Source organism: Podarcis pityusensis, assembly GCF_964106645.2.
Source record: "Podarcis pityusensis genome assembly, chromosome: 16".
NCBI classification, from domain to species: Eukaryota; Metazoa; Chordata; class Lepidosauria; order Squamata; family Lacertidae; genus Podarcis; species Podarcis pityusensis.
In genome coordinates this window covers 31,574,046-31,601,865 of record NC_138041.1, presented here as the reverse complement: position 1 = coordinate 31,601,865, position 27,820 = coordinate 31,574,046, and the positions used below count along the sequence as shown (strand labels likewise).

The 27,820-nt window shown below is 44.1% G+C and overlaps 2 protein-coding genes and 1 long non-coding RNA gene across 10 annotated transcripts in view; 2 read left to right on the top strand and 1 right to left on the bottom strand.

Moving 5' to 3' along the window:
- CHFR (checkpoint with forkhead and ring finger domains) overlaps positions 1-4,994 on the top strand; it is a 34,091-nt gene extending 29,097 nt beyond the window's left edge. For all 4 annotated transcript variants that reach the window (XM_080985150.1, XM_080985147.1, XM_080985148.1 and 1 more), the window contains exon 18: positions 171-4,994. In XM_080985150.1, coding sequence (XP_080841276.1) covers positions 171-213 — 43 coding nt within the window. In that variant the 3' untranslated portion in view covers positions 214-4,994. The remainder of the gene's footprint in view (positions 1-170) is intronic.
- Positions 4,995-7,701: 2,707 nt separating this feature from the next.
- Positions 7,702-27,820, bottom strand: part of LOC308465295 (uncharacterized protein) — a 44,130-nt gene continuing 24,011 nt past the window's right edge. For 4 of the 5 annotated variants that reach the window (XM_080985127.1, XM_080985128.1, XM_080985129.1 and 1 more), the window contains exons 2-7: positions 20,770-21,731; positions 14,325-14,376; positions 13,419-13,521; positions 13,131-13,294; positions 11,366-11,611; positions 7,702-10,177 (exon numbers count right to left, since the gene is read on the bottom strand). In XM_080985127.1, coding sequence (XP_080841253.1) covers positions 9,416-10,177; positions 11,366-11,611; positions 13,131-13,294; positions 13,419-13,521; positions 14,325-14,376; positions 20,770-21,731 — 2,289 coding nt within the window. In that variant the 3' untranslated portion in view covers positions 7,702-9,415. Of the gene's footprint in view, positions 10,178-11,365; positions 11,612-13,130; positions 13,295-13,418; positions 13,522-14,324; positions 14,377-17,053; positions 17,196-20,769; positions 21,732-27,820 lie in introns of those variants that run through there. The other variant, XM_080985131.1, reaches the window with a different exon arrangement.
- Positions 17,205-21,790, top strand: LOC308465428. Its single transcript, XR_013980429.1, has 2 exons — positions 17,205-18,049; positions 20,731-21,790. It is a non-coding gene; the product is annotated as an uncharacterized lncRNA (long non-coding RNA).

The following is a 27,820-nucleotide window of genomic DNA, read 5'->3' as shown; positions in this document are numbered from 1 at the left end:
TGTCCAGAAATCGTAAGGTGAATTTCGTTAAAAGTAGCTCAAAAACTCCGCCCCCCCCCCCCCCCGAAGAAGAAGTTCAACAACTTTGCCAAAAAAATCATATCAACTGTTGTTTGCTTGTTTTCTATTGTGTTTTTTTAAATTTTAACTCAAGTCTTTTGTTGTTCCAGGAAATTCAATCACATCTGTGAACAAACACGATTCAAAAACTGAAGGTGTTTTTTCAGGCATTTAACTGACCTGAATACTCGCAGCCTGTAAGAAAGGAGGGGGAAATTAAATCTGCAATACTGACCGTACAGTTATTGTTTCATTGTTCCCTCATAGCAGGGAGTTGGTTACTCTTTTTACATCAGATGCTCTGGTGTATATTTTTGATTTGTAAAACATATTTTCACAGTTTATGAGCAGGTCAGTGTCTTTTTTTCCTTTTCTTTTCCTTCAATAGACAGTGTGGAACAAGCAATTCATTCATGATTAGTCTGCCCCTGCTTCATCATGTTTTTGACTTAATGACATCATCATTGGACTGAAGGATTCTAATAGCATTGAATAAAGTAGGGGGAGTCTACACTGTGTGGCAGTAATTGCGCTGTTCAAATATATTGAGAGCTATTGTTTGTGGGGTGAAGTAGGACTACAGGGTGGGTGCAAAAAGTTGCTAGGCAAGCGATAAGCTCCTTCTTGAAAAATAGATGGGCAGCAGTAGTTATCTGCTCCACCCAAGTGGTACAGTGGAGGACAGTTGGGGCTGTGTCTACATGGTTTTGCTAAGGGGATTGGCTGCATGGCCCTTCAATCAACATGGCTGTCAAAAAAGATCACAGCTGGATTTGGCCTGGCCCATCCACTTGTCAGGGGCGACTTGTGATACACTGCCCTTTCTTGCAACATTTGCTCCTGAGTGCTGCGATGCCCAATCAGCGCAGCTGACATGTACCCTTTTTATTTGTGGTGGTGATGAGATAAATGGGAACAATCTCTCTTTATTTTTGGCCAGGTCTTTCGCTTCCCTGGAATCCCTGGGGCTCTGCTCCCTTCTCCTCCCCTTAGATACGTTTGCTTTTCGGTCTTGGGACCAGAGCGATAGAAAGACAGTCCACCTTCTTGTTTTGATATCCGTTGGACTTTTGAGATCAAAATAATAGTAATCCTGGACCTTGTTTTACGAAGCGAATGTGTTCATGCAAGTCTTTCTTTTCTTTTCTTTTTTAACAGCCATTGGGAGAGAAGTGGAGGTAATATTTGAGGGCAACCCCACCAATTGTTGACATTTGCTGTCCCCTACTTACAGCTCAGTTACACTGGAGACTTGTTATTCCTTTCCTAGACCATAAAGGTGGTCTCTAGATAGTTGTACGGAATGGGCACAATTCAAGCAAGGTCAATAACTTTTAGTTGCTGGTGCTGTCAGTAGAACTTAATTTTTATTTTATTTTGATTGGACCTCCCCTTATTCTTATATTTCCTGCGTTCTTTTCATTACACATAGAGGAAAGTTGTTGTTTTTGTCTCCGCTTATATGATAGGCATGGTGGTAGAATGGTGCATCTTATTCTAAGCATTTTTAAGCTCTCCTTTTGACTTTAGAATTACACGCAAAGCAGTACAAATAACAGGAATTGCCTTTGAAATCAGGAATTGCCTTTGAAATTATCTGTGCATGAATACATTTCTACTTTGCAAATTATCCTGCAGATTGTAACAGTTGGATCAAGGCAGCCTTGAGCAGGGTAGGATGTAGAAATAAGTTGCTTCCTCAGCCCCCCCTCCTTTTCTGGAATTATGTTGCTAAATTAGCAATGCCGCTGTTCAGCAATACACTAGATGATGCTTTGCATTGTACATTTTTACAACGTAAGTTTGCTTTTTAAAAACATCAATGTGCTGGTAGATTTAATAATGCCAAGAGCACAGTCTTCCTTTTTGTAATAATGGGGCATGGTGCAACACATTAACTTCCCATACCCTAAAACAGTAATGTGGGAACTCACCCAAAGAGAAAGCCAACAGGCTAATCCAGGATGTTTGCCTACCCGAGTGTCCTTTAAGGGTGGGTCAAAGGTATTGCAAAAGGATTTGTCACTTTTAAGTGTGTAAAAACGTCGTTCTTTCACTCCTGGCTTTAAAAATGTAGAGCTTCCAAAGTGTTATGGTTTACTAACCACATCCAAACCATTTGTAAGAGAAACTTATTCCCCACCCCATCCTAAAACGCCAACCTAACATAATGAGCACCTGCTCACTTGTAGCCATAGGAAAATTTTAAGTGGAGTGCCCTTAAACCTTGATGCAGTCAATTGACTTGGCTTAGTAGGTTTAAATCTGGGTTCATGATCTGGGGACCCTGTCCACACATCCTGTTAGTGGCGCAGGAGCCATTTCCCTGTACAGTCGTACCTTGGTTCTCGAACGCCTTGAAACGCAGATGTTTTGGCTCCCAAATGCCAAAAACCCGAAAGTGAGTGTTCCGGTTTTTGAAAGCTATACGTCTGACACAGCTTCCGATTGAGTGCAGGATGTTTCGAACAGTTTCGGGAATCGAATGGATTCCCAGAACGGATTAAGTACGAGAACCAAGGTACAACTGTATCCACTTCCCTGACTTGAAGACGCAGGAGAGTAGGGTGGGAAGAACACATGCTGTGTCTATCCACTGCAGTTTGGCCTGCGACACTATTTTAGGTCCTTTCCACCTCTCCTACATATCTCCAGTCCAACATGGGAAACTGCTATGGGGAAGTGGTTTCTATGTTATCAGTAAGTTTGAAACAGATTCCCAAGCCCAGCCTGATGTCAAGTTGTATTCTTAGAATATATGGTGCTTTCATTTGCTGAAATAATGTTAACCATGCGCTGGCATTGGAAAGACCAAAAGGCAATACTGCACAATGTAAAATATGTTACCTTTTGGGAAATCAGAATTACTGCTGGATTTCATTCCGAAAGAAAAGGGTGAAGACATACACAGGACAGAAGAATGTTTTTAGTTGATTACTGCTGTTGTCTTAACTCAAACTCTCCAGATGTTACACTTAAAGAACTGTTGCTGGTGTGCTGGACCACAAATCTGGCAACTATCGTCAACAGAGGGCTAGAAGCAGCTTACTGCCATGGAAATAGCATGGTGTTTGAGAAGCGAAAAACAGCTTTTTCTTCATGCATACATTTAAATTTAGAGCAGTCCTTGCTTAAACAGGCTTCCCAACCCATTTGACCTAAAACTTACCCAGGAAAACGATAGACAAATATGCAATATTATAAATTACGTAATGGTACCCAATTACATGTCTGCATATCTGTATTGTTGTACTTGGTAGAGTAGAAGTCAGTCCAGAGCATAAGGACAAGTTTGTTACAATCGGGATAATCCATTTGGGTAATGCTGTTCCAAGCATGTATCATTTCAGGTTGCAATGATGACTTCCATGTCTGAATGCTTCTCCCACAATTACAGATATTAGCATGTCAGAAGTAGGGGTTAACCTTTTCTTCTTTATAAAGAGATTTTTTTAATTTTTTTTTTGTGGGAGAATACTCAAACATGCAGTCAGGAGACTAAAAGTGGAATTATCTTCTGGTTTTAGGTCATCTAGCAGCTTGCACTTAAACTCTTCTGTGGTAACAGGATTCACTTAAACTGCAGCCTATAACTTGCCAAGTTGCAAGCTCACAATCAGTGGGGTAGTTACTAACATTTAGCGATGTGAGTATATTAGGGATGAAGAGGGTGAGTGAAGTGTATATCCTGAATTTGCAACTGTAAAGCTTTTGCAGGAAGAATGGGTGGATCTGGCTTTAACTTACCTGTTTAGTACCTACAAAATACAAAATAGTATGGAATGACCTATTTTTAAGGGGAAAGCTGGTCTGGAATAATCCTTGAAGTTGACAAATGGAAAATGTGCATTTAGTTTCAGTTCTGACACTTGAGTTCTGTTGTGTGCGTGTGTTTAAAGCTTTGGGAAAAAATAGGGTAGAAGTCTGCAGTTACGGAATCCTCTAAGGCTGAGCATTTCCAGCTGCTTGGTCTCTGTTTCAGCTCAGCATGTGCATGTGAGCACATTTTTTGCATATGTGAAAAAAGGGAGCCCCTTGCACATCTGTCTCCAGGACATGCTTTGCATTCCCTGTTGCTTCTTCCTGTATTCAGAATTGGCTTCCAGCAAAGAGTTTCTTTCGATTGCTGGATGGGTTGAAAATTATGGGCTCCCCACTCCCCTGAAAAAATGGTGCTTTATACTTGACTTGTAATGGCTAACATTAGGAATGTATATTCCTGCTCTGGGCACATCAATACCATGTTATGAGTAAAAAGGAATTGAAGCATTCGGCTGTGCTTCACATCAGAGGGCTGTGAATTTGATGCCACCACACTCCTCACACACACACACACACACACATATATACACACTAAATCTACTTTTTCTATGCATTAGGCGATTGAAGTATTGCAATGGAATGAAAAGGGTTTTTTGTGCGTACGCTGTATCTTTTTTAAAAGAATGAAAATAATTAATATTGCCAATGTTGGTGGGGCTGAATTGACCTTTAATCTTTAATATGCTCTTTTAAATGTTGAAGAGCACCATTGTTCATGGGTATTACATACTCTTACATGTTTTAGTCCTTTTTAAAAAAAACAAAAGCAAAAAAAAACAAAAGCAAATTGTATGGTTTGGCCAGGTGATATTTTTTAGTTAATGTGTTAACTTCTAAAAGTTTACTTGATGTTTAAAAACTGTAAATGGTTTGGCATATTTTAACCTCTCTGAAGTACAGGCTTCACCTCCCTTCTGTAAGAGAGAGACAAAACACTGGGAGTTGGGGAATAGTCTGTTCTTAGGATAGATGTGGAAAACAGGGAGGATTGTGTATTGCTAAATAAGGCCTAGTCTCCTTCTCTGGGATATTCTTCTGTAAAGAAGGTGGGCAAATAGTTCTTCCAACTTTTTTGTGGCAATGTCAAGGATTAAAAAGTTTACTCATGAAAACTGCTTCTATTTTCTTTTTCTTTGTTGAGTTTCTATTTTGGCTTGGTTCCCTCCTTGCTTTTGCCATTAAAGCTCAATTTTTGGACTACTTCATGTGATATCGAACTGTGTAAGGTGACATCTAATTTCCTTTCTCATACACACACACACATATACGTACTACATACTGTTACGGCAGGGAGAGGAGTGGGGACAAGGGCTTCTGTGGTGGTGTACATTTTTTTAATGCAGTTATATTCCATTTTTTTTCCTCCAGGGAGGTGTAGATGGTTCTCCCCCTCCTCATTTAATCCCTGCAGCAGCCATGTGAGGTAGATTAGGCTGAGAGGCAATGACTAGCTCAAGGACACCCAGTGAGCATCTAGGCTGTGTGTCAGTTTGTCTCCCAGGTCCTAGTCCAACATTCTAACCACGATTCCACACAGGCATGTGTAACCACCTGGCCTCAGATGTAAAATGTTTTTAATAATAATAATGGAATGATGCTGTGACTGTTGCGGGTACCCAAGGCAGCCCAGGTGCAGATACCAGGTGCAGATACTGGCCCTATTTGCTGCTTTTGTGGGTGATCATTTTTGAGGGCCTCTGTTGTGTGGCTCTGGACTTCAGCTCCAAGATCTAACCCAAGCTGAGCTACTAGCTGCTGCAGGAGTTCTCAGGAAAGGTCCAATACCATAGTATCTAAAGGGACCCAAGGGTCATCTAGTCCAACCCCCCCGCAATGGAGGAATTTCAGCTAAAGTATCCATGACGGATGGCCATCCCACCTCTGCTTAAAAACCTCCAAGGAAGGGGAGTCCACAATTTCCTAAGGGAGACTGTTCCACTGTCAAACAGCTCTTACTGTCGGAAAGTTTCTCTGTGTGTTTAGTCAGAATCGCCTATCTTGCAACTTGAAGCCATTGGTTTGAGTCCTACCCTCCAGAGCAGGAGAAAGAAAGCTTGTTCCCCCTTCCATGTGACAGCCCTTAAGATATTTGAAGATGGCTATCATATCTTCTCTCAGTCTCTTTTCCAGGCTAAACTTACCCAGCTCCTTCAAGCGTTCGTTGTAAGGCTTGTTATCCAGACCCTTGATCATCATAGTTCCCCCTCCTCTGCACATGTTCCAGCTTGTCTGCATCCTTCCTAAATTGTGGTGCTCAGAACAGGACACAATATTCCAGGTGTGGTCTGACCAAGGCAGAATAGAGTGGTACTATTACTTCCCTTGATCTGAAAAGTGTTAGCTTTTTTTGCTGCTGCATCACACTGTTGACTCATCAAACCACATCTTTTGGTAAAAAGCTAAAAAAGATGGATCTAGAAGCTACTTTCCTTTTCTGTGGTCCAGAATGCGTGTCGGAAGGGAGCAGGGAAAGACCTTTATTGACCAACTTAGTTCACTCATTCAAGTACCTGAGGCAAGCTGATGGGTGGCAACCCCACACTTTTTGCCTCCATTGTCTGAACCCCACTTCCCACCCCACTGTGATCCTAATCTCGAGCCCCACTCTTTCCCATTCCTAATTCCAAGTGACGCTGTCCCGCATGCTACTTATAGCTGCCAACCTTAATGTACAGTGCAGAAGCAAGACTAAACTCTTTGGAAAGGTCAAGAAGACAGTTTGCCTATAGTTTAGTTACAGCACAGTCATGAAGTAAATGCCACTGAGTTCAGTTGGGCTAAGAACATGTATAGGATTGCAACCTCAGGCTACAAACCTTGGGAGTCTACCCCACTGAACTCAGTGGGAGGTAGTCTGCATATGATTGGCACCAGTTAAGTTTTAGACCTACCTCTACTACATTGCCCAGTTTCAAATCCATTTGTTGAGCCATTTTCTAAGACACAATACCATTCCCTCTGTCCTCACTGCAACAGTGTAATGTCTTGCCCTTAACACAGGGCTGCAACTGTAATAGACACCTTGGTATCTCAAACAGTTGTGGGTTTTGTTTTGTTTTTGCAGAGCCATACAATATTTGTTTGTTTAAAAAGAAAAGGCTAAAGACTGCTTGTTGACTTCTGGATGTTACCCATTAATCATGAAGTAGAGAAATGTATGAAAATTCCAAGTTCAAAGGCACTGTAAATGTGGTTCATACTTGATCCATAGCCATGGCTAAACTCCACTGCTCATATTTCTATAGAGACCACATGCATGATTAAAAGGCACGCACACCAAAAATGCTCCACAACTGCTATCAATACTGATAAGATAGAGCAGATGGAAATTTAAACAGCAGGTGAAACCATAAATTAGTCTGGGCAAAATCAAGGCTAAGTATATTAGGAGGAGCCAGACTTAAGACTCCTTAAGCATAGCAAAAATGAAAAATTGCTCCATTTGATAGGGTGGGTTAGATTTTTCCCATTCCTCCCTGGGCATCTGCTTTGCAATAAATATTTGGAAGCCTTCCTCAGCTGTCTAAACCAGGTGCAACCAGAGAGCTCCCCAAGATGTGATCCCTTCCATTCGTGTATAGCAAAAGCCCTTTGAAGAAATGCAAGTAATTACACATTTCTTACCAGGTTACCATTGGGAAGCAGTTAAAATCCTTAAGGGGCTATTAGGTATAATCAAACTAGCAGGCTTTCCTTTCATTCAGCCTTAAAATACACACTTCATTAGAATCAGAATTGCACAGCTGCTTGAAGCTGAAAAGTCTCTAGACTGCCCTGGTGGTGACAGAAAGGCATTATTTAGTAATGGAAACAAAATGGTTGAAGAAGCAAATAGGTGTTTATCAGCAATAACTAGCTAGATTGGATGTTTAAAAAACAACGCAGTACAAACAGAATATTCATCACATGCTAAAAATAGCTCCAGGGTGCAACTTATTAAAGCACTTGACAAACATGACCTGCTTTCTCAAGGTATACTGGGGACCTCAAAGCAACTTTTTTTTGTGGCTGTGAGCAAAGCATACCCCAAATATCCTCAAAGACACACTTACTTCCTAGGCGCCCAAGAACCCTTGACAAATGTCTAAGGATGATTTGAAAAAACTAGACCACCAGACCAAGGACTGCAAAATCTGTATGGATGTTTAACTCAACGGGAAGCTGCACTTGCAATGTCCCTGGTGATTTATTTTTGGGATTGTGAGAATGTGTGCGCGGCAGTGCGTTTTTGACAACACTAGTGCATAGCTTGGTTGTAGTTTACCCAGTAATAGCAGATTTATTCATGATTTACCACCCAGCGTTTTGCCATGTATATATTTGCAAGGGGTAAAATACTCTGAAATGGAGATGGACGGATGTGCGTGCCGGGGAACTGCAGCCAGTTAGGATTTCCCCCACCCCCATTCTTAAGTTGCATCTCCACTCTTTATGATCTTTGCAACAATGAACACCAGTGTGTATGGGGCAAAAATGGGTGTCGAAGAAAGCAGGGGACAACCTTTGGAACTGTGTTTATTGCTGCAGTGAGAACAGGCATATATGAGGCAAGCATACTGGCCCTGGCCACTGTGAATTGCCCTAACAGTAGTTAGCTAGGTTTGATGAGCTTCTAGTTCCTTGCAGCTGGTATTCTTTGAATAATGTGCAATGAGAGAGTGTGTTTTACCAAAGTGTGCATTTATCTCTCCAAAGCTGCCAGGACTTTCCCCAGATGTTACTATTAGTGTACTTACTGTATATTGCATCACATGCAGAGAAAATCCTCCTACCCCAAGTGGCAGAGCCTTTTGCAGGATTTAGGAAAGAAGCAATCCTTTTATAATGAGGTCCTTAAGAATCGCCAGAACTACCATTGCTAATGAGACTCTTGACAATCCTAACTGTCTCACATCTAATGTAGTTTTACACACAAATGCAGTAAAAAAAAAACCAACCAAAGGTGCTGTGCATTTTGTTTTGTGCTCATGTAGCTAACCATTTACTTCTTTGTGTGTGTTTCTTCTGCTAAACACAGTTCTAACTGGTACCCACTGCCACTTCCCTGTCCAAGCTACAATCAAACTTCAGTAAGGAATTGTGCGATTTCCTCCAGCTGTGACTAGAATTTGGTTGATATGTTTCAAAGTATTATGTCCAAAACAGCATGCCTCTTTTCAATGCAAGCCTGACCATTTGCTTCCTGGTATAGTGTGGGAATAGACAGTGCTTCCATATTCATCACACCAACTTTAAGAAAGCCTGTCTTCTTTGTAAGAAGTACCAGCCAGGTAGTCTTGATAAGCTCTCAATAAGCCAACAAAAAACTAACAGTCATTAGATGCAGCTCAGTGAGAGGTGGCAATGCAATAGGGTATAACTTAACACACAATCTATTCCAACATTTAGAGTCAAGGCTGCCCAAGCACATTCTCCATGTTGTACGTACAATGCAGCTTCCATTCCGTCTCAAAAGGAACATGTGTCTTTATTGCTTCCAATTGCACAAACCTACAACCTTCAGTATCAGTTCTGATACCCATATTTGGAGGAGTTACTGAACTGAAGTTTGACACAACTGGTGAGAGGCCAAGGAATCAAAATTCGGATGAGAATTAGTGGTGCCAGTGTCTGAAACAGGCCCATAGTTTTTATCCTTGTAACCACTGCAGCTCTTCAGGGAATCACTGTGTGAATTTGGGTACTCTCCCCAAAGATCAAGGTCTGCTCTGATACTGGTGGATTCAACTGAGCTTTCTTGAAGAGTTAGGTCCACTGGCTGCTCATCTGCAATGGTCAACCCCATATTATTATGGATAACATTTGGCTCAGATAAAGCATCTGCACATTGATTCACATGCTCTGCTAAAACCAAAGGCTGCTGATCATCCCCTTCCTCAGAAATAACAAAAACAGGTTTGGGTTTATCCATTTCCAATGAGAGCTCCTTGGATTTTGAGCCATTGACTATGTTGCTTGTGAACTGGATGGGCCCTTCAAGGGGGTCTTCGGTTCCCTTGCCTGGACTGTTGACTGGAGATCTTGCGCCAACGTGCTTTGCATGATCAGACAGCCTTGGTTGGTTACAGTCGGGAGAACTTGTTAAAAACCCAAAGTAAGGGTTTCTGAAACGGGATCTTTTCAAGTTGCAGCTGTTGCTTAGCTTGCGTTGTTTCTGTGCCGAATACGTCAGTGGGTAAGATGCAGTGCTAGCCGATGAGTCCAAGTAAGCCGGTTCGGAGATGCCGTCTATTTCTGCAGCTGAAGTTACTTTCCGAGTAGTTGCAGTCTGGTCTTTCGTGGATGCAGAAAAGCCCTGGCAGGAGCAATCATAACGTCAACTCTGATAATCAGATCTGAGGGAACTACAAGTGAATATTTCTTAAGAAGTCATAAAAAAAAAGGAGCAAGAGGTCATTTTGCTCTATTTCTTCACTGACATTTCCTTCTCTGCCTTGTGCATGATTGCCTTTCCCACGACTTAAAGGTCAAAGCAAAAAAGGGGGGGAGACACGCATGCACATGTGGGAAGGAGTGTTCTGAAGGTAAGAAAACTCCTGTTAATATTTCACAAGGTCTCCACCATTCTTTTCTTTTTTATATATTACAGAATCAAAGTCAGGAATGGGGAACCTCTGGCCCACAAGTTGTTGCTGGACTGTAACTCCCATCAATCCTGACCATTGGCTATGCAGGGCTTGCTATAAGTGTCACTCAGCTGGTTAGTACTGGTTAGCTGGGCAGGGATTGGTTGCCCTACAGAGTTCTCAAGTGAGGCTTTGCTGTTGGTGCCTATCAGCTGTTGACAGCAAGCCACGTTTGCCAAGGAACAATTGGGAGCGAACTTTTAAGGCTCCTGTAAAGACTTCCTTTAGGGACGCGGGTGGCGCTGTGGGTTAAACCACAGAGCCTAGGACTTGCTGATCAGAAGGTCAGTGGTTCGAATCCCCGCGATGGGGTGAGCTCCCGTTGCTCAGGCCCTGCTCCTGCCAACCTAGCAGTTCGAAAGCATGTCAAAGTGCAAGTAGATAAATAGGTGCCACTCCAGGGGGAAGGTAAACGGCGTTTCTGTGCACTGCTCTGGTTCGCCAGAAGTGGCTTAGTCATGCTGGCCACACGACCCGGAAGCTGTACACTGGCTCCCTTGGCCAATAAAGCAAGATGAGCGCCGCAACCCCAGAGTCGGCCACGACTGGACCTAATGGTCAGGGGTCCCTTGACCTTTAAAGGCTTCCTTTGCAGCTGTGCCTTTACCTGCCCCACACCTGATGCCATAGATGGCATTACATGTGCGACAGATGGGCATGGCTCTGTGAAAATGACCCCATGGGCCACCCACACTGGGCCTTACTTGACTTGCAGGTGCTAGATTCTTACTAGCATGCAAGCATGACAGTACCAGTAGGGGAAACAGGCTAGACCTGAAGTCACTGGATCAAACTTTGACAGCTGATCTGCAGGGCACATTCATCTTGCTTCCCCAGGGCTTTCTCCAAATACTTACACTGCTGTTAACCAATTTGGTGAAAGGGCTGTTCGTAGCCCAGCTGCACCACTTTTTCTGTAGCTGAGGCAATGGAGCTAGTAAGTCATGAAAAGTACGAGCACGCCATGTTCGCTGACTTGGGCAATGGCTCTCTGTCTGTGCCACCCCTATATTTGCAGCACTGATGCCAGATTCCGCTGGACCTGCTGTCAGCCAGTCAGAAACTGAGCCCGGACTTGTGATGCTTCTCTTCAGTTTTCTGTCCTAATTGAAAAAAGACAGATAAATCAAAACCAAAAAACTGCATGAGATACCTTTATCCAGTTGGCCAGTGAATTTTCTTCTAAAATCCATACTTGAAGCTCTGACCCAATTAAAATCCCATAGCTCAGTCGGGTAGAGCATGAGACTCTTAAACTCAGGGTTTGGGGTTGAAGCCCCACGTTGGGCAAAAGATTCCTGCATTGCAGGGGGTTGGACTTGATGACCTTCATAGTCCCTTCCAACTGGATACTGCTGTTGGGGGATTTATCTGGTGTAGACAACAGCATCAGAGAGCAGCAGTGCCCAAACAATACCATGGGGCTGCCCTAACCACCATTTTTCACTGGAGGCATTGTGGGAAATTAAAATGGCGGCTTGATCCAGCTGCCACTGAATGTTACGCAGAAAGGTGGTATGAAAACACAACCCAAAAAAATGTAACAGAAGACAGCTGGGTGCTGACTCTGGCTATGAGCACAGTGGAATTACAAGCATGTCCCTATTTTCATCCATGAAGCGTTGGGCTCCTGCCATGATCACAGCTCAGACTCACACTCCCTAGGAATCCTGGAGCCACTGTTGACCAACAGTTGCTTCTCAGTAAAAGGATTTAGATAATCTTTTTTTCTTTTCCAAATCTGCCTACGGGTTCACATTGTCTAGACAGGCATTTCAAGCAAGGGTGATCCTGGGATCTTTTTTTACTGTCAAGGTTCAAAATTTCACACCCCCATAAACATTGGCATAACATCCAGAAAAGAAAAGAACGACAGCAACTAAGTGGAAAACAAGTACTTATTTGCGAAGTTCTGACTTGATTTAGGATAGGGAGCATGTTCCTATCCTAGGCAGTAGACTATAGTCACAATTCTACCACCAGGAAATTTGGAGAATTTATTTCAGTATTTTCCTGTATGACGAAAAGCTCACAGAATTTCATTTAAATCTGTGTCTTTTCTCTTGGTCAATGTATTTGTGTAGACATTGCCCGCCAGGTGTTTTGTACTACAACCCACATCAATCCTAGCCAGCAAGGCCAATGATCAGGAATAATGGGAATTGTAGTCTACAACATCTGGATGGCTACATCTATTTTGTGTGTGTGTGTGTGTGTGTGTGTGTGTGTGTGTGTGTGTAGGTAGGTAGCACAGGTTTAAAACATGTGCTGCCTTTTGTTAGAACAAAAATAATTTAATGGTGGCTAACCCTGTGGCCCCAAAAATGTTGCTGGAGTCCCACATCCCATCAGTATGGCAAATGGGTAGGGATGATGGGAGTTGTAGTCTAACAAAATTTGAAGGTTGCAAGTTGTAGCTAAACATTGTTAAGTGGGTCCCATCTTGCATTTTGAGGTTATAGGTGTGTCCTGGCTTTTGAAACATCTGAGAACTACTGATTGAACATGCACATGTGAATCAAACCTTGAGACAACTGGAAGGGGAAAACATGCTTAAAAACACAGCCCAAGATTTCATTCACTGAAAATGTCTCACTGAAAACACACCAAAGGTTCCTCTACCTGTATTCTGTAGGAGGTGAAACTTAAGCCACCAGCTCCAGGGCTGGCTGAAATAATAAACACCTCGTCGCTTCCAGACTCAGTGGTCACTGCTGACACTGAAGAAGGTATATCCTGGTCTGTTTGCCGAGGAGAGCACTCCATGCTGCCATCGTAGGAAGTGACTACAGAAAACACAAATATGTCTTCTTATTATTTATAGTTTAATACCATCAGGGTGTTGCTGGTTTTGCAGCAGTACTGTTCTGTACAGAGTACCGTGGCAAACCCTATACATTTGCTGCTTACCGGCTCCATTCCCGTCAACAGAGTGGTTGTTGTTTTCATTCTCTTGACTCGGCATCACCAGCTGCAGCTCATTGATATCAACAGCGGCATTCTGGATCCCATTCTACAACTCAAAACATTCCCTAGTCAACATCTGAGAGATCTGCATTGGCTCCCAGTACGTTTCCGAGCACAATTCAAAGTGTTGGTGCTGACCTTTAAAGCCCTAAACGGCCTCGGTCCTGTATACCTGAAGGAGCGTCTCCACCCCCGTCATTCAGCCGGACACTGAGATCCAGCGCCGAGGGCCTTCTGGCGGTTCCCTCATTGTGAGAAGTAAGGTTACAGGGAACCAGGCAGAGGGCCTTCTTGGTAGTGGCGCCCACCCTGTGGAACACCCTCCCTTCAGATGTGAAGGAAATAAGTACCGTATTTTTTGCTCTATAAGACTCACTTTTTCCCTCCTAAAAAGGAAGGGGAAATGTGTGTGCATCTTATGGAGCGAATGCAGGCTGCGCTGCTATCCCAGAAGCCAGAACAGCAAGTTGCTGTTCTGGCTTCTGAGATTCAGAATATTTTTTTTCTTGTTTTCCTCCTCCAAAAACTAGGTGCGTCTTGTGGTCCGGTGCGTCTTATAGAGCGAAAAATACGGTAGCTATCCTATCTTTAAAAGACATCTGAAGGCAGCCCTGTTCAGGGAAGTTTTTAATATTTAACGCTGTCTTGTTTTTAATACTTGATTGGGAGCCGCCCAGAGTGGCTGGGGAAACTCAGCCAGATGGGCGGGGTATAAATGATAAATTTATTATTGTTGTTGTTGTTGTTGTTGTTGTTGTTACCTTCAGGGAGACAACAACAAGAATCAAAGAGAGGGGGAAAACCAAGAACCTGCACATACCAGCAAGACCACAAACTATTAGCACTAACCTCTTGGTCACTGCGTGCATCCAAAGAGCTCCTTTTGGGACACAATTTCTTCCTGAATGGGTTGGGTGGGGGGAGCAGGGGAGGGAGGGGGAAAGAGGCAAGAGGAAACGTCACATTTATGCACATTTCAGCAGCCCTTGCAGCTGGAAGTTCAGCATCATCTACTAGACCAGGAGATGGGAACCTTTGACACAGGGGTTCTCTATCTGGCCTTAGAACTCTCCCCAGGCCACAACCCACCACAGGCTCTGCTTTTCGCTGGACTGGAATACGATCTTGAACTCTGATAATGTTTCTTATTTATATGGGTGGAGCAGAGAGAGAGGTGTATGTTTGTAGAAACTAGCCTACTGTACATGGATTGCTCCACCAACTTTTGCATCTGGTCCCGCCCTCCACTGGCATGTGGCTCTCAGAAGACTGCTCGGACAGGAATGTGGCCCTCGGGCTTGAAAAAGGTCCTGCACCTCTTTCTAGGAAGAAAGACAGCCAAAAATTCAGGCTACCCACAGTGGTGTTCCATTTTTGAAGCGGGAAAAATTGCACATTACATTCCCAGAAGTAAAATACAATGCCCAAATACAGCAACGAATTAATATGTCATGAATAAATATCTGAAAGACCTGGCTCCTTCCCTAGAAACATTATTGGGTGCTAAGATCAGCAGAGGGTGCTTTCTTGGTAGTTCCTCCAACCTCAGAGGCGCAGAGAGTGGCAGCCCAGGAGAAGGCCTTCTTGGTGGCAGCCCCTAAGCTGTGGAACTCCTTCTCTGCAGGGGAGGGAGCTTCATCTGGCAGCTTCATTGTACAGCTTCTGGAGAATGCTGAAGATGCATCTCTTTACCCTGGCTTTCAACATGTGTCTATTTTTCAGAATACACCTTATTTTTGTAATGGTAACTTGTTTTAAATAGTTTTTAATATTGTGTTTTAATGTTGTAACTCACCCTGGGATCTTAGGGTGAAGGGCGGGTGATTAATAATAATAATAATAATACACAGGCAAACAGATATGCTTTAACCTTGCATCAAAAATGTCAGCACTTGGTGTACTTCTGGGGTAAGGATTTCAGTAATGGTGGTACTATAACAGAAGATCCTGTGCCACTCCCTGCTGTGTTTCCCTTGGTGATGGGATTATGAGAAGGGCCTTTCACACTGATCTAAGGACCTGGGCTGGCTGACACAGTGAGATTTGTTAATTTAGATACCCGTGCTCCAAGTCATTTATGTTAATTTTACTTGTTTTTATTTAACAAAACTTATGTACCACTTAAATATCAAAACCTCCAAGCAAATTTAGATACAACATACATTAAAATTACTGATAAAAACCAGCATTAAAAACAAGTTAGGCTAAAATTTTCAGATTAAAATTAACATTAATAAAAAATATATCTATATAGATACACACACACACACACACACACACACACACACACACACTGAAATAAAATTACATTTTAAAATGAATGTTGTATTCATACGTCTGGATATTCTTGCTTAAATAATAATAATAATAATTTTTAGCAAGCGCTGAGGGTAGTACAGTGAAGGAACCTGCTTAATATCAAGGGGCAGGGAGTTCCAAAGTTTAGGTGCTGTCACACTGAAGGGTCAATTCCTAGCAAGTATTGAACAGTGTTAGGTGACATTGGTAAAAGTGCCAGCTTTGATTTATAGGTCAACACCAGCACATAAAATTCAGCCTGGAAATGAACAGGCAGCTAATGAAGATCTTTCCGAGTCAGTATTAGGGGATTCCTAGTACCTGCTTAAGGGACGTGGGTGTCACTGTGGGTTAAACCACAGAGCCTAGGACTTGCCGATCAGAAGGTCGGCGGTTCGAATCCCTGCGACGGGGTGAGCTCCCGTTGCTCGGTCCCTGCTCCTGCCCACCTAGCAGTTCAAAAGCATGTCAAAGTGCAAGTAGATAAATAGGTACCGCTACGGCGGGAAGGTAAATGGCATTTCTGTGTGCTGCTCTGGTTTGCCAGAAGCAGCTTAGTCATGCTGGCCACATGACCCAGAAGCTGTACGCCGGCTCCCTCGGCCAATAAAGCGAGATGAGCGCTGCAACCCCATGGTCAGGGGTCCCTTTACCTTCTTTAGTACCTGCTTCAGTCAACATTCTCACAGCTGAATTCTGCACTGTTTGTAGCATCTGGACATATTATAGTTATCACTGAGAAGTAGTGGTAGTAGAAGTGCTTTTTTTCTTGGGGGGGGGGCGCAGGGGTACGCATAACCCTAAACATTTGGTGAATCTAAATTTGGCCTCATTGAGGGGCAGTATTTCAATATGAGTAGGAAAATGAGAGTACCCCTAAACATTTTTAGGGGGGGAAGCACTGAGTAGTAGTAGTTGTCTTACTCATGGAAATAACTATGCGCACGCACACACACACACACACACACACACACTCATTTATTTATTCAATTGATATCCCATCCTTCCTCCCAAAGGAGCCCAAAGCAGCAAACACATGAACGGTGCAATAGCAAAAGCATGCTTAAAACATTATCTCAGACAGGGCTGCCAGGTTCAGCCATTAAAACAGGAATGTTTTAAAATTCCTTCTGAAAGTCAGTAATGAGGGGCAGGTAAGCTCCTCACCAGGGAGGGCATTCCACAAATGGGGAGCCACCACTGAGAAGGCCCCGTCACAGGTTAATGGCAACCATGAATCCGCCCCCCCCCAAGTGGTGGCAGCACCAACAAGGCCTCACTTGCTGATCGTAGGGTCCAAGATGGTTGACAATGGTGAAAGGGACTCTTTTTGGTACTCGAGTCCCAAACACACACACACACACACGTTCTGGGCACAGGGATACACAAGTTGTCGGCCACCAAAGATACAGACAGTCATTGGCTCTTAACTGGTCAAGTGAGCTCCACAACCCCACAGAGTGAGGCCGGCTTGGGCTCTAAGAAATACAGCCTTACCGCGCTCCTCTTTTTTGGGTTAAGTTTAAAAACAGAGGAGGGGTGGCAGCCTTCGGGGTTGCCTGCAAGGAGCCGAGAGGGAATAACAAGCTCATTCTCTTCTGGTAAGGCGGCGGGTAGCACAGTGGTTGCCGTCAGAAACGGCTCCTTGGCAGGTCAGAGCTGCAACAGAGCTTGGCTTCTGTTGCAAGTCCTCTTCATACCTCACAGCCACAGAGTGGGGTGGGAGGGGGACCCCCAAACCCTCAGGACTCTGCAGGGCACGATTCGAATTAAATAAGGTGGACGAGCCTCTTGTTCTTGGGGGCTTGGGAAAGAAGAGGGGTGAAAAACAGCCTCGCTGCTAACCCAGGCCTGGCCTCATGGCCAAAAGTAATTAGAATTATTGGCCAACCAACAACTGAGGCTTTCATTCCTTTCCCCAACCAGTAAACAAAGACAACAGTGTGGCAAAATCTTGGAGTTTCCCAGAGAGCTGAAGGGAATGAGTGTCTACAGCAGACACACACAGATACACAGACACACACACACACACACACACACACATTCAATTAGAGTAGTGCCAGGGTGCTAGATTTGGCCTGCGCCATTCGGGTTGCCTGCAAAGGTGGGGAGCTGCTACTTTTAGCCAGCAACCGGCAGATTAAAAGCAGTAATAATAGGGATGGTAATGATAAAAAAGAATAGGAGAGATGAGGTGAGGGGTAGCCAAGTTCTGGTTCTCCCAGGGACAGGCCACGGTGAGGAGAAGAAGAAAGCAGGGCACGTTCAGAAAACAGGTTATTCGCTTCTTTTGTGCAGGCTTTTACACCAGAAACGGTCGTCAGCTAATTTGGGATGTTGAGCTAGAGAAGAGCCGAGGTTGAACGCTGCAGGCCTAGAGTCAGTTTTCAGTAACAGAGACTAATAATTAGTGTTTATGTTACAGCACTTTCCCCTCTGTGCTCAGACACCCTACAGCAGTGGTCTGGGGCTTGCCGAGTGTTTACTTTGGGGTTTTTTTTCCAGGTCCAGCCCAAGACATTTGGCTACCCTGAGGCAAAAAAAGCAAAATGGCACCTTCCCAATTCCATATACAGTGGTACCTCGGGTTAAGTACTTAATTCATTCCGGAGGTCCATTCTTAACCTGAAACTGTTCTTAACCTGAAGCACTGCTTTAGCTAATGGGGCCTCCTGCTGCCACCGTGCCGCTGGAGCACGATTTCTGTTCTCATCCTGAAGCAAAGTTCTTAACCCGAGGTACTATTTCTGGGTTAGCAGAGTCTGTAACCTGAAGCGTATGTAACCCGAGGTACCACCGTACAGTGGACCCTCAGGTTATGTTACCTTCGGGTAACGTAACCTTCAGGCTGCGAACGCAGGAACCCCGAAGTGTATACTTCTGGGGTTCGTCGTGTACGCATGCGCAGAAGCGCACTATCAAACCACGTGCGTGCGCAGAAGCAGCGCCTCTTCTTACGAAATTTTCAGGGTGCACACGGACCCCTGGAATGAATTAAATTCATATCCAGAGGGTCCACTGTACAGTCGTACCTTGGTTCTCGAACAGAATGCGTTCGACTCCCAGAACCGTTCAAAAACCAAGGCGCGGCTTCCAATTGGCTGCAGGAGTGTCCTGCAGCCAATCGGAAGCCACGGAAGCCGCGATGGATGTTCGGCTTCCGAAAAGCGTTTGAAAACTGGAACACTCACTTCCAGGTTTCGATCGTTCAGGAGCTGATTTGTTCTGGAGTCAAGGCATTTGAGATCCAAGGCACAACTGTATAAAAGATGGCCCAAACTGTAGCCATCTCTTTTTTTTCAACACCAGCCATGGGACAGGGTCCTCCACCGCACCTTAGAGAGCATGCTAGTTTAGGGGTTGCTGAGCAAGCCACATGGCTCACATGGTTCTGTCTCCTTCTCCATCCCTTGGCATTTGCCTCCTGAAGTGGCTAATTCACTTTACCAGCTTTGTACTTTTATTAGAAGAGATTCACCAACTGGAGCCTGGTGCAAAGGACGTAAGGTTGGATCCAGATTAAGATAGCCAGCGTGGCATCGTGGTAACAGTGTTGGACTAGGACCTGGGAGACCAGGGTTCGAATCCCGACTTGACCATGGAGCTCACTGGAAGACCTTGGGCCAGTCACTCGCTCTCAGCCTAACCTATCTCAGTGGGTTTTTGTGAGGATAAAATGGCGAGGGAGAGTAGTATGTATGCCACCTTGAGCTCCTTAGATAAAGGGTGGAATAAAAACGTAGGAAGAATAAATAAATGCTCTATGACATCCGTGACTGATATACGGCAAAAATCACTTGGTTGTAAATTATTCCGTCTTTGCAGGCTGTGTAACCAGACACAAAGATGACATTTGGAGCTGTCCCTCAATGAAGGAAAGACTAAATTAATCGTATGAATTTCAGTCAATTTATTAAATCAATAAAATCTGCATAAATTTGCCTACAAGGAAAGAAAAGGGTCTACAGGGGAAAAAAGAGCATACTTTTTTTGTTTTTAGACAATAGGCATAGTTCACTATGCATCGTCTCTGAAGAGGTATTCTCTCTTTAACATCTCTTCAAAGATAGTACATGCAGGTGGTTTTTGTTTAATAGAAGCACTTGTTTTTTAATTAAGAAGAACTCTACTGCCCCATTAGTCTGGGGTACCTTTTAAAGCAATTAAAATGTTTTTAATTTATTAATTTAATGAAGCAATCAGACGTAGCTTAGTAATATTCTTATTGGCTGGCATCCCTCATTGGAAGGCATCCCTCAGCTGAGAGCGATAATTCTTAAATGAAAGTTAAGGGTAGGGATCAACGACTTACTCAATTTCAGTTCTCTGTTTCTCATTTTTCCAATCTTAAATTCAGTTCTCCACATTTCTGCAGCAATTTGCATTTTTAAAACATCTTAAAAAAACATTTGTCAGCTTGTTAGTGCAAATGTAGCCTAATAACCACATTTTTGTATCCATGCTGAGTAATATACACATGTTTACAAGCAATTTCCCCAAATATAATGCACTTTGTATGTTATTACCACTAATATATATTTTTGCACACTTTCCCCTAATATACAGTGGAACCTCGGGTTACGTACCATCCTCCTTATGATCGCTTCGGGTAACCCAGAAGTAGAGGCTCCTGGTAGTGAACTTTGCCTCGGGATGTGAGCGGAAGTCGCGCGCCGGCGGCAGCGGGAGGCCCCATTAGTGAAAGCGCGCCTCAGGTTAAGAACGGTTTCAGGTTAAGAACGGACCTCTGGAACGAATTAAGTTTGTGACCGGAGGTACCACTGTATATGCAATTTTTGGTACACATTATTACCTAGCTGGAGAACTGCATCACAAAATTCAGAACAATGCAAATTTAGGATGGCTGTGCTTTTGTTCAGATATTATTTCAGAAAGTGCAAATGCAGCAGGTCGGTCTTGAAATGTGAACTGAATTGAACTTCTTCCCCATCCCTAGTTAAGGGTTCAAAAACGAGTCAACAAGGGCAGCACCTACCTGCAAGCTATACAGAGCGTGGACAAAAGAACAAGTGCAAAGAAGACTATCCCTGCTATTATCATCAGCATCATAATATTTTCTATCCCCTCGTTTGAGTCACTCACAGCAACCAGTTCTGTATCATTCTTGTACTCAAAGAGCATCGCAAAGCCTCGCCCGCGATCCGTGGTCGTGATCAGCTCCACAATGACTTCCACCATCTTCAGAGAAGACCCAAAAGTCATGTTCTTGTTCAGTGGTGAATTTGTTCCGCAGAAGCGAGAAGAGAAGGCAGTGAGGTCAGAGACGTACAAGACATCATGGGGACAAACATCAATTGAGGAGGGTGGTGTGGAGGAAGCATCTGTTGGCAAGGCCACTGTTGATATGGCCATGTCCTCTCCCAAAGTCACATTTCCTAAATGTTGTTTAGGGCCTTCTGAATCCTCGCTTCCTCCCCTGGCAGCAAGGTGAGCAAACAGTATTTTGTCCTTCGGGTTTTGATCCCCTTGTACTCCACCCAAAATTTGTCCTGGCAAAGTGGCACTAGTAGCTCCCATTAAGGGCAGCTCACTAGGCTGAGTAACCGCTGTTTGCTGGAATTGCTTAGACTCCTGTTTCTGAGAGGTGGCCTCTGGAAATTTAGCATCATGAAGATTATAAAAATCCTGCGAGTGAGACTCTTCGAAAATTATACCCTTAGTAGGAAAGGTGGTGGGGAAGTCTGCATTTTCCTCAGTCGGGGAAAGCTCCTCATTTGTGTTTTTTGGAAGAGAAAGGAAACCACCCCAGACATGTGGATTTTCGCTGATGCTTTCAAACACATCGAAGTCAAAAATTTCCAACATGAGGTATGTTCCAGCAGGGATAAAGAATTGCCAAATACAGTGCATGCCTGATGAGTAATTGTTTGGGAAACCAGGTGATAAAATAAGACCTCTTTCCAACAAGCTGAACTGTGCGCCGCAAGAATAGTATACCTGAAATTAAAAGGGAGATTACTTCTTAGTTGCTTTGAATAAAAAAAGTATCAACACTCTGTCACTGTCATTTGTTCCCACCCCTTTGCAAACTTCATCTAGCTGCCTGCCTGTGCAATGAAGAATATTTGTAAGGAAGATGCCTCTGATTGCCATCGCAGGGAACTGCAAGTGTGAGAGTGCTGCTGCACTCAGGCCCTGCACATAGCCATCCCATAAATATGTGGTTGGCCACTGTGAGAACAGGGCACTGAACTAAGATGGGCTTTAACTGGCACCATTAGGCAGAGTAAGGCTTGTTAGTCTGTGAAGTGGCTGCTCCGGATAAATATATGCCCAGTGGTGGATTTGTCATTGAAATTCTACTCAATATTGATGCAGAGCAGATTCCAATGTACAGTCGTACCTTGGATCTCAAACGCATTGGCTCCTGAACAAGTCGGCTCTCAAATGATTGAAACCCCGAATTGAGTGTTCCAGTTTTCGAACGATTTTGGAAGCCGAACGTCCGACGGCATTGACTTCCTGCAGCCAATCAGAAGCAGTGCTCTGGTTTTCAAACGTTTCGGAAGTCGAACTGGAATGGATTCCGTTTGACTTCCGAGGTACGACTGTGTAGTTAGCAGAGTAAAAACTTAAACACGTTGCAGGATTCCCAAAAAACAGACCAGAGGCAATTGCATTTCATCAAGCAGTTTTACTGCTACTGAAGGCAAATGAGCATAATGGTCACAAATCCAATACATTCAGAATTGGCACTGTCCATAATAAATTCAGTTGCAGCAGACTTAACTTAAACTTACAATAACTTAATAACTTAAACTTACAATAAACTTAATAAGACTAAACCTTACTTAACACTAAGCATATTATGTACAAAACACCACACCAGAAGAGCGATAGAAAGAGCCAAGCTCAGGCTTCTTCTGGCCTTATTATTATAGTCTGCATGACCTTGACAGAAAGAGATAACAGAACAAATTTAAACCAGCTGTACTCAGCTTATCTGAAGGAATAACCCAAACATCACGACCCTTCTGCTTGTTTCTTTCACACAGAGAAACTCCCAGAAGCTTCCAGAACCCTCTTGAATTAAGTAGAATAGGAAAGATCTCTACACATCAGATCAATACTTTCTGCACTAAGAAATGCAAACTGACAGGATTATGGGACTTCCCCCTATGGATCAACACACCACCTTTTGCCTTGCGTGGGATTCAACTGTATTGTGAATGGCCTAGATATGTTACTTGTTGCCTCGCTCACATTGGAGGCGGCTGCCATGTCCATAGTTTTCTTGATTAAAGGTATAATCAAGCTGGTATGCTTGTTGGGAATGTTTTCGTGTGGAGGAGCGTGCCTTAATTCTGAAGGAAGTAGGACGTGTTGACCTTCAGGTCCACGGTGATGCATGGATCTAGGGGAAATAAATCAATTCAGAAAACATCAATGCAATCCCTGCATTAACTTGAGGGATATAAATCCTGCCGCCTCCCTGCTGCCTTGAAAAGAGGAAAGTTATAAATTAATAAGGCAGTCGCTCTTACCCAGGCACCATTCATTCCCTGGCATTAATTGGGGAGGAAAGGGGATTTATTTTAAAAACAAAACTAAAAAGGATTAAGTCGTTTTTAGTCTGTTTAAACACAAAAAGGATCTTGGCAGGACAACAGACAAATCTTACAGAGTCTGTGTATAGGCACAGATGTCAAAATATTCTAGATTCCTTCTCACTAACAGGCCCTCTTTGGCTCACCCTGAAATTAAAGGCTTTGAAATACACCATAAATTAGTTCTTAAAGTCTCTCTTCCTCCCACTCCACTTTTCTCCAGTGGAAAACTTGTAAAATGAGAGATGTAGGTTTAAATTTTAAATTTTTTTCTCACATTCCTAGAATCTAATCAGGGCTGGGAACCTGATCTGGTTACTGGGCCAGATACTTATCTCTCCTACCCTGGGGTTGGGGTGGGGAGGACAGAATAGGCTCACCTGCCACCATAATAACATCAGATGATGATCATAGGAACTTCAAAGCACCACATAGGGCTTGCATTGACCCTATGTGGTGCTTTGAAGCACCACAGACTAGCGGAATTGAAATCACCACCTATCAGCTGATAGGTGGTGACTTCAAGCCTGCTTCCAGCAGCGATCAGCTGTTTTATCAAGTTCCTTATGGGACAGTCATGCAGTTGAACCACTTGCATCTCTAACCACCGTGCACCTGATGTCTTGTGTCATGCCAGCTGCAGGGCAGGTGGGTATGATTTGAGGAAATGGGCCAAACTGGGATCTATGTCGGGCCAAATTTGGCCCGTGGGATGGAGGCTCCTCACCCATATCTGGAAGGAAGGCTGTTTGGCTTCATTTTGAGAAGGAATACTTTTAACTTCTGATATGAAAGGCTGCAAGGGGTGATGGAACAAAAAGAAGCAGGGAGGAAACCAGCCAAACCCAACAATCTGCTCTGTTCACAAAAAGTATATCTGAAAAGGTCACCTCAGCAGTCAATGATTTATTCATTATAGCCAGAAAGGCTGAGCAGACTCATGAATGTATTCCATCAACAAGACAAAGGAGGAGGAAATGCAAGGAAGATCAAAAGACTGCTTTAAAAAGAAAAAAAAGAAATTTAAAGCCTGAAAGGGGAGTGTCTGGAGGAGATACAGAAGGAGGGGTCAACTGATAATATTGAATTGTAAAGTGTTATTAAATATGAGAAAGGAATCTGTCCCACTGAACGTGAACAGTTTATTGTGGTGGCTGTTGGCACATCTAGACTGTCACTATTTTCAGAGAGGATTCAATCACATACAGTGGTACCCCGCAAGACGAATGCCTCGCAAGACGGAAAACCCGCAAGACGAAAGGGTTTTCTGTTTTGGAGGCGCTTCGCAAGACGAATTTCCCTATGGGCTTGCTTCGCAAGACGAAAGCCCATAGGGAAATCTCCGGGGACCTGTTTTAAATTGCTGGCGGTCGGGAGCAAAGACTTTCGCCCACAGCCGGCCTTCAGAAGAGGTCCTGGACCTCTTCTGAAGGCCGGCGGGGGGCAAAAGTCTTTGCTCCCCCCCGCCTGCCTTCCCGGGACAGCGGAGACTTCTCTGCTGTCCCGGGCGATCTTAAAATGCTGGCGGGCGGGAGCGAAGCGTTCGCTGCCGACCCCCAGCATTTTAAAATCTCCCCGGGACAGCGGAGGCTTCGCTCCCGCCCGCCAGCATTTTAAAATCGCCCCGGGACAGCAGGGGCTTTTAAAATGCTGGCGGTCGGCAGCAAAGCCCTCCTGTCCCCGGAGCTTGCGGGGCGGGAGGTGGGAAGAAGGGCTTTTCTTCCCACCGCCAGCCTTCAGAACAGCCTTCTGAAGGCTGGCAGTGGGAAGAAAAGCCCTTGTCCCCCCCCCCCCCAGCCTTCAGAAGAGGTCGGGGGACAGACTGTCCCCAGACCTGGTCTGAAGGCGGTTTCCCTAGGAACGCATTAATTGATTTTCAATGCATTCCTATGGGAAACCGTGCTTCGCAAGACGAAAAACTCGCAAGAAGAAAAAACTTGCGGAGCGAATTAATTTCGTCTTGCGAGGCACCACTGTATTGGCAAATTGAGGTTGCAAAATTATCACTGATTGCGAGGTATTGCACAACAAACGTACTTCCCCAAAAGAACATGCCTGTCTTGTGATGGGAAAATGCAGTGGAAAGTGTGATATAACACAAAGCAGAATACTTATACTGAGTAAGACCATTGGTCCATCCTGCTCAGTACTGTCTGTACTGACTGGCAACGGTTTCCCGGTTTTTTTCTCCCAGCCTCACCTGACCGATGCCAGATATTTACCTCCTTCCGGGACCTTTTGCATGCAAGGCAGATGCTGTGCCAATGAGCCATGACCCTTTCCCACTTGCTCAGCGACACATGATCATCAAACTTCCCTGTAAACAAATCATCATGCGTCCTCATTCAATAAGCAACATCATCTCATCTCCCTACAAACAAATCAGGATGGAGGCTCAATAAAGTGATCATCTGAAAGCACTCAGATTTACGTAAGTCGAGACACAGATGTGAATAGTACAGGGACCGCAGTGCGATTTTGAGGGAGGAGCTTCAGGTTGAGGCCAGTGTCACATTTCTTGGCTTCCATTTTGAAAACATACGTGGAGAGGCTGAGGCTGCCTGATCGCAATGGCGGAAGCAGATCCAGGAAATCAGCTGGTTGTCCACAAGATGACTGACCTGTGCATGCTTATGGCTTGTTGACTGCAAATGGTGAATTGCATGCTGTAGGGGGTGGAGGAAGCAATTAACCACGACAAGAGGAGGAGAACATAAGAAGAGTCATACAGGATCACACAAACAGCCTGCTTCCAGGGGGGGCCAGTCAGATGTTTTACTTAAGTCCTTAAGTCCGTTTTTTAGACAATCACTGCATAAAGACAAGATGATGCTGGTTTGGGGCTAGCCCTACATTACTGGTGTGTGTGTTTTGGGGGTTATTGTCTGAAAGGGACCCAATTAATATATTGGGCATTTAAAAATTCAATCCCAATATATCTTTGGATCAAACACCCACCTCCATTTAACCAGCTGCGTTGTTTTTAATTATGTTTTTATTGATTTTCTCCAAACCACCCAAAAAGGATTGCCACCATACAATAACAGAAACAACAAAATCTCGAAAGACACCCCTTCTTCCAAGAATAAAAACTGTCATGTTCTACATGATTGACATGTGTCAGGATAAAAAGAAAATGTCCTAGAATCTCTAAAATAATGTCCTGGTGTCCAGAATTAAATAGATCAAAATATTCTGTATGCTACAGGGAGTCCCTTGTTGTTCACATATGCAATAAAGAGATACTGTTCCACTACTTGTCTGTAGACTTCCCCCCACTGCCATTTTTAACTTATATTTGAGTTTTTCGCTTAGAGCAATCTGCCAGAACTTTTACTACCAAGGCATGACAGACACTCCTCCAAATCATTCCAGTATCTAGCAATCACCAGGCTGGCGGCAACCAGCAAATGTCCAATTAAAGGCTTAAAATGTACAGACCATCTACAGAGCAGCTGTGGCCCCTGTGCTCGGAAAAATCTCAGTATAGGGTTGCATTCAATCCAATACATTTCAGAGTAGACCCGTCAAAATTAATGGACCTGACTAGCTTAGGTCTATTAATTTAAATGGGTCTATTCTGAGTTGGACTTGGCTGGATACATCCCGTATTCTAGAATGTTGTCCTGACCTTTGTTTGGCTCTCATTATACCAGCAAGTAAATGTGCATCATAATAATATATACCAAATTACTCATGTGTAGTTGTCATCCTTTGCATTTGCTGATTATACCATGGGGTGCCATAGGGCTCTGCAGATAATTACAGAGAAATGGTGCTTTGGTCTGCGAGTCTTCAAAAGCATGAGATTGTTTGCTTGCAAGCTGGAAAAAGTGCTCCTTTCGAGAAAGCACCAAGAACTGTCTTGTTACGTGTGCGTGTTTTTGTCTGTGCAAAATCTGGTGCCTTCTTGGTTCTCCTGGTATTTACTTGAGTGCCCATATTTATTTGGTCATTTATTTATTTTTTGCTTCAACCCTCATTCCTAAAGGTAAAGGTACCCCTGCCCATACGGGCCAGTCTTGACAGACTCTAGGGTTGTGCGCTCATCTCACTCTAGAGTCCGGGAGCCAGCGCTGTCCGCAGACACTTCCGGGTCATGTGGCCAGCGTGACAAGCTGCATCTGGCGAGCCAGCGCAGCACACAGAACGCCGTTTACCTTCCCGCTAGTAAGCGGTCCCTATTTATCTACTTGCACCCGGGGGTGCTTTCGAACTGCTAGGTTGGCAGGCGCTGGGACCGAGCGACGGGAGCGCGCCCCGCCGCGGGGATTCGAACCGCCGACCTTTCGATTGGCAAGTCCTACCCTCATTCCTACAAGCTACAATTCTGGCCAAAGAAGAGACCATGTGGTGGATGGTGACTTCATGGAGTAATTGTGCAATCTGGTGAAGGCTCCTTATTTCTGATAGTCCACAGCTGTGGTTATCTTAATGAGGCAGCTGGTCCTAGCCTTATCCTCTTACATCCCCCTTGCA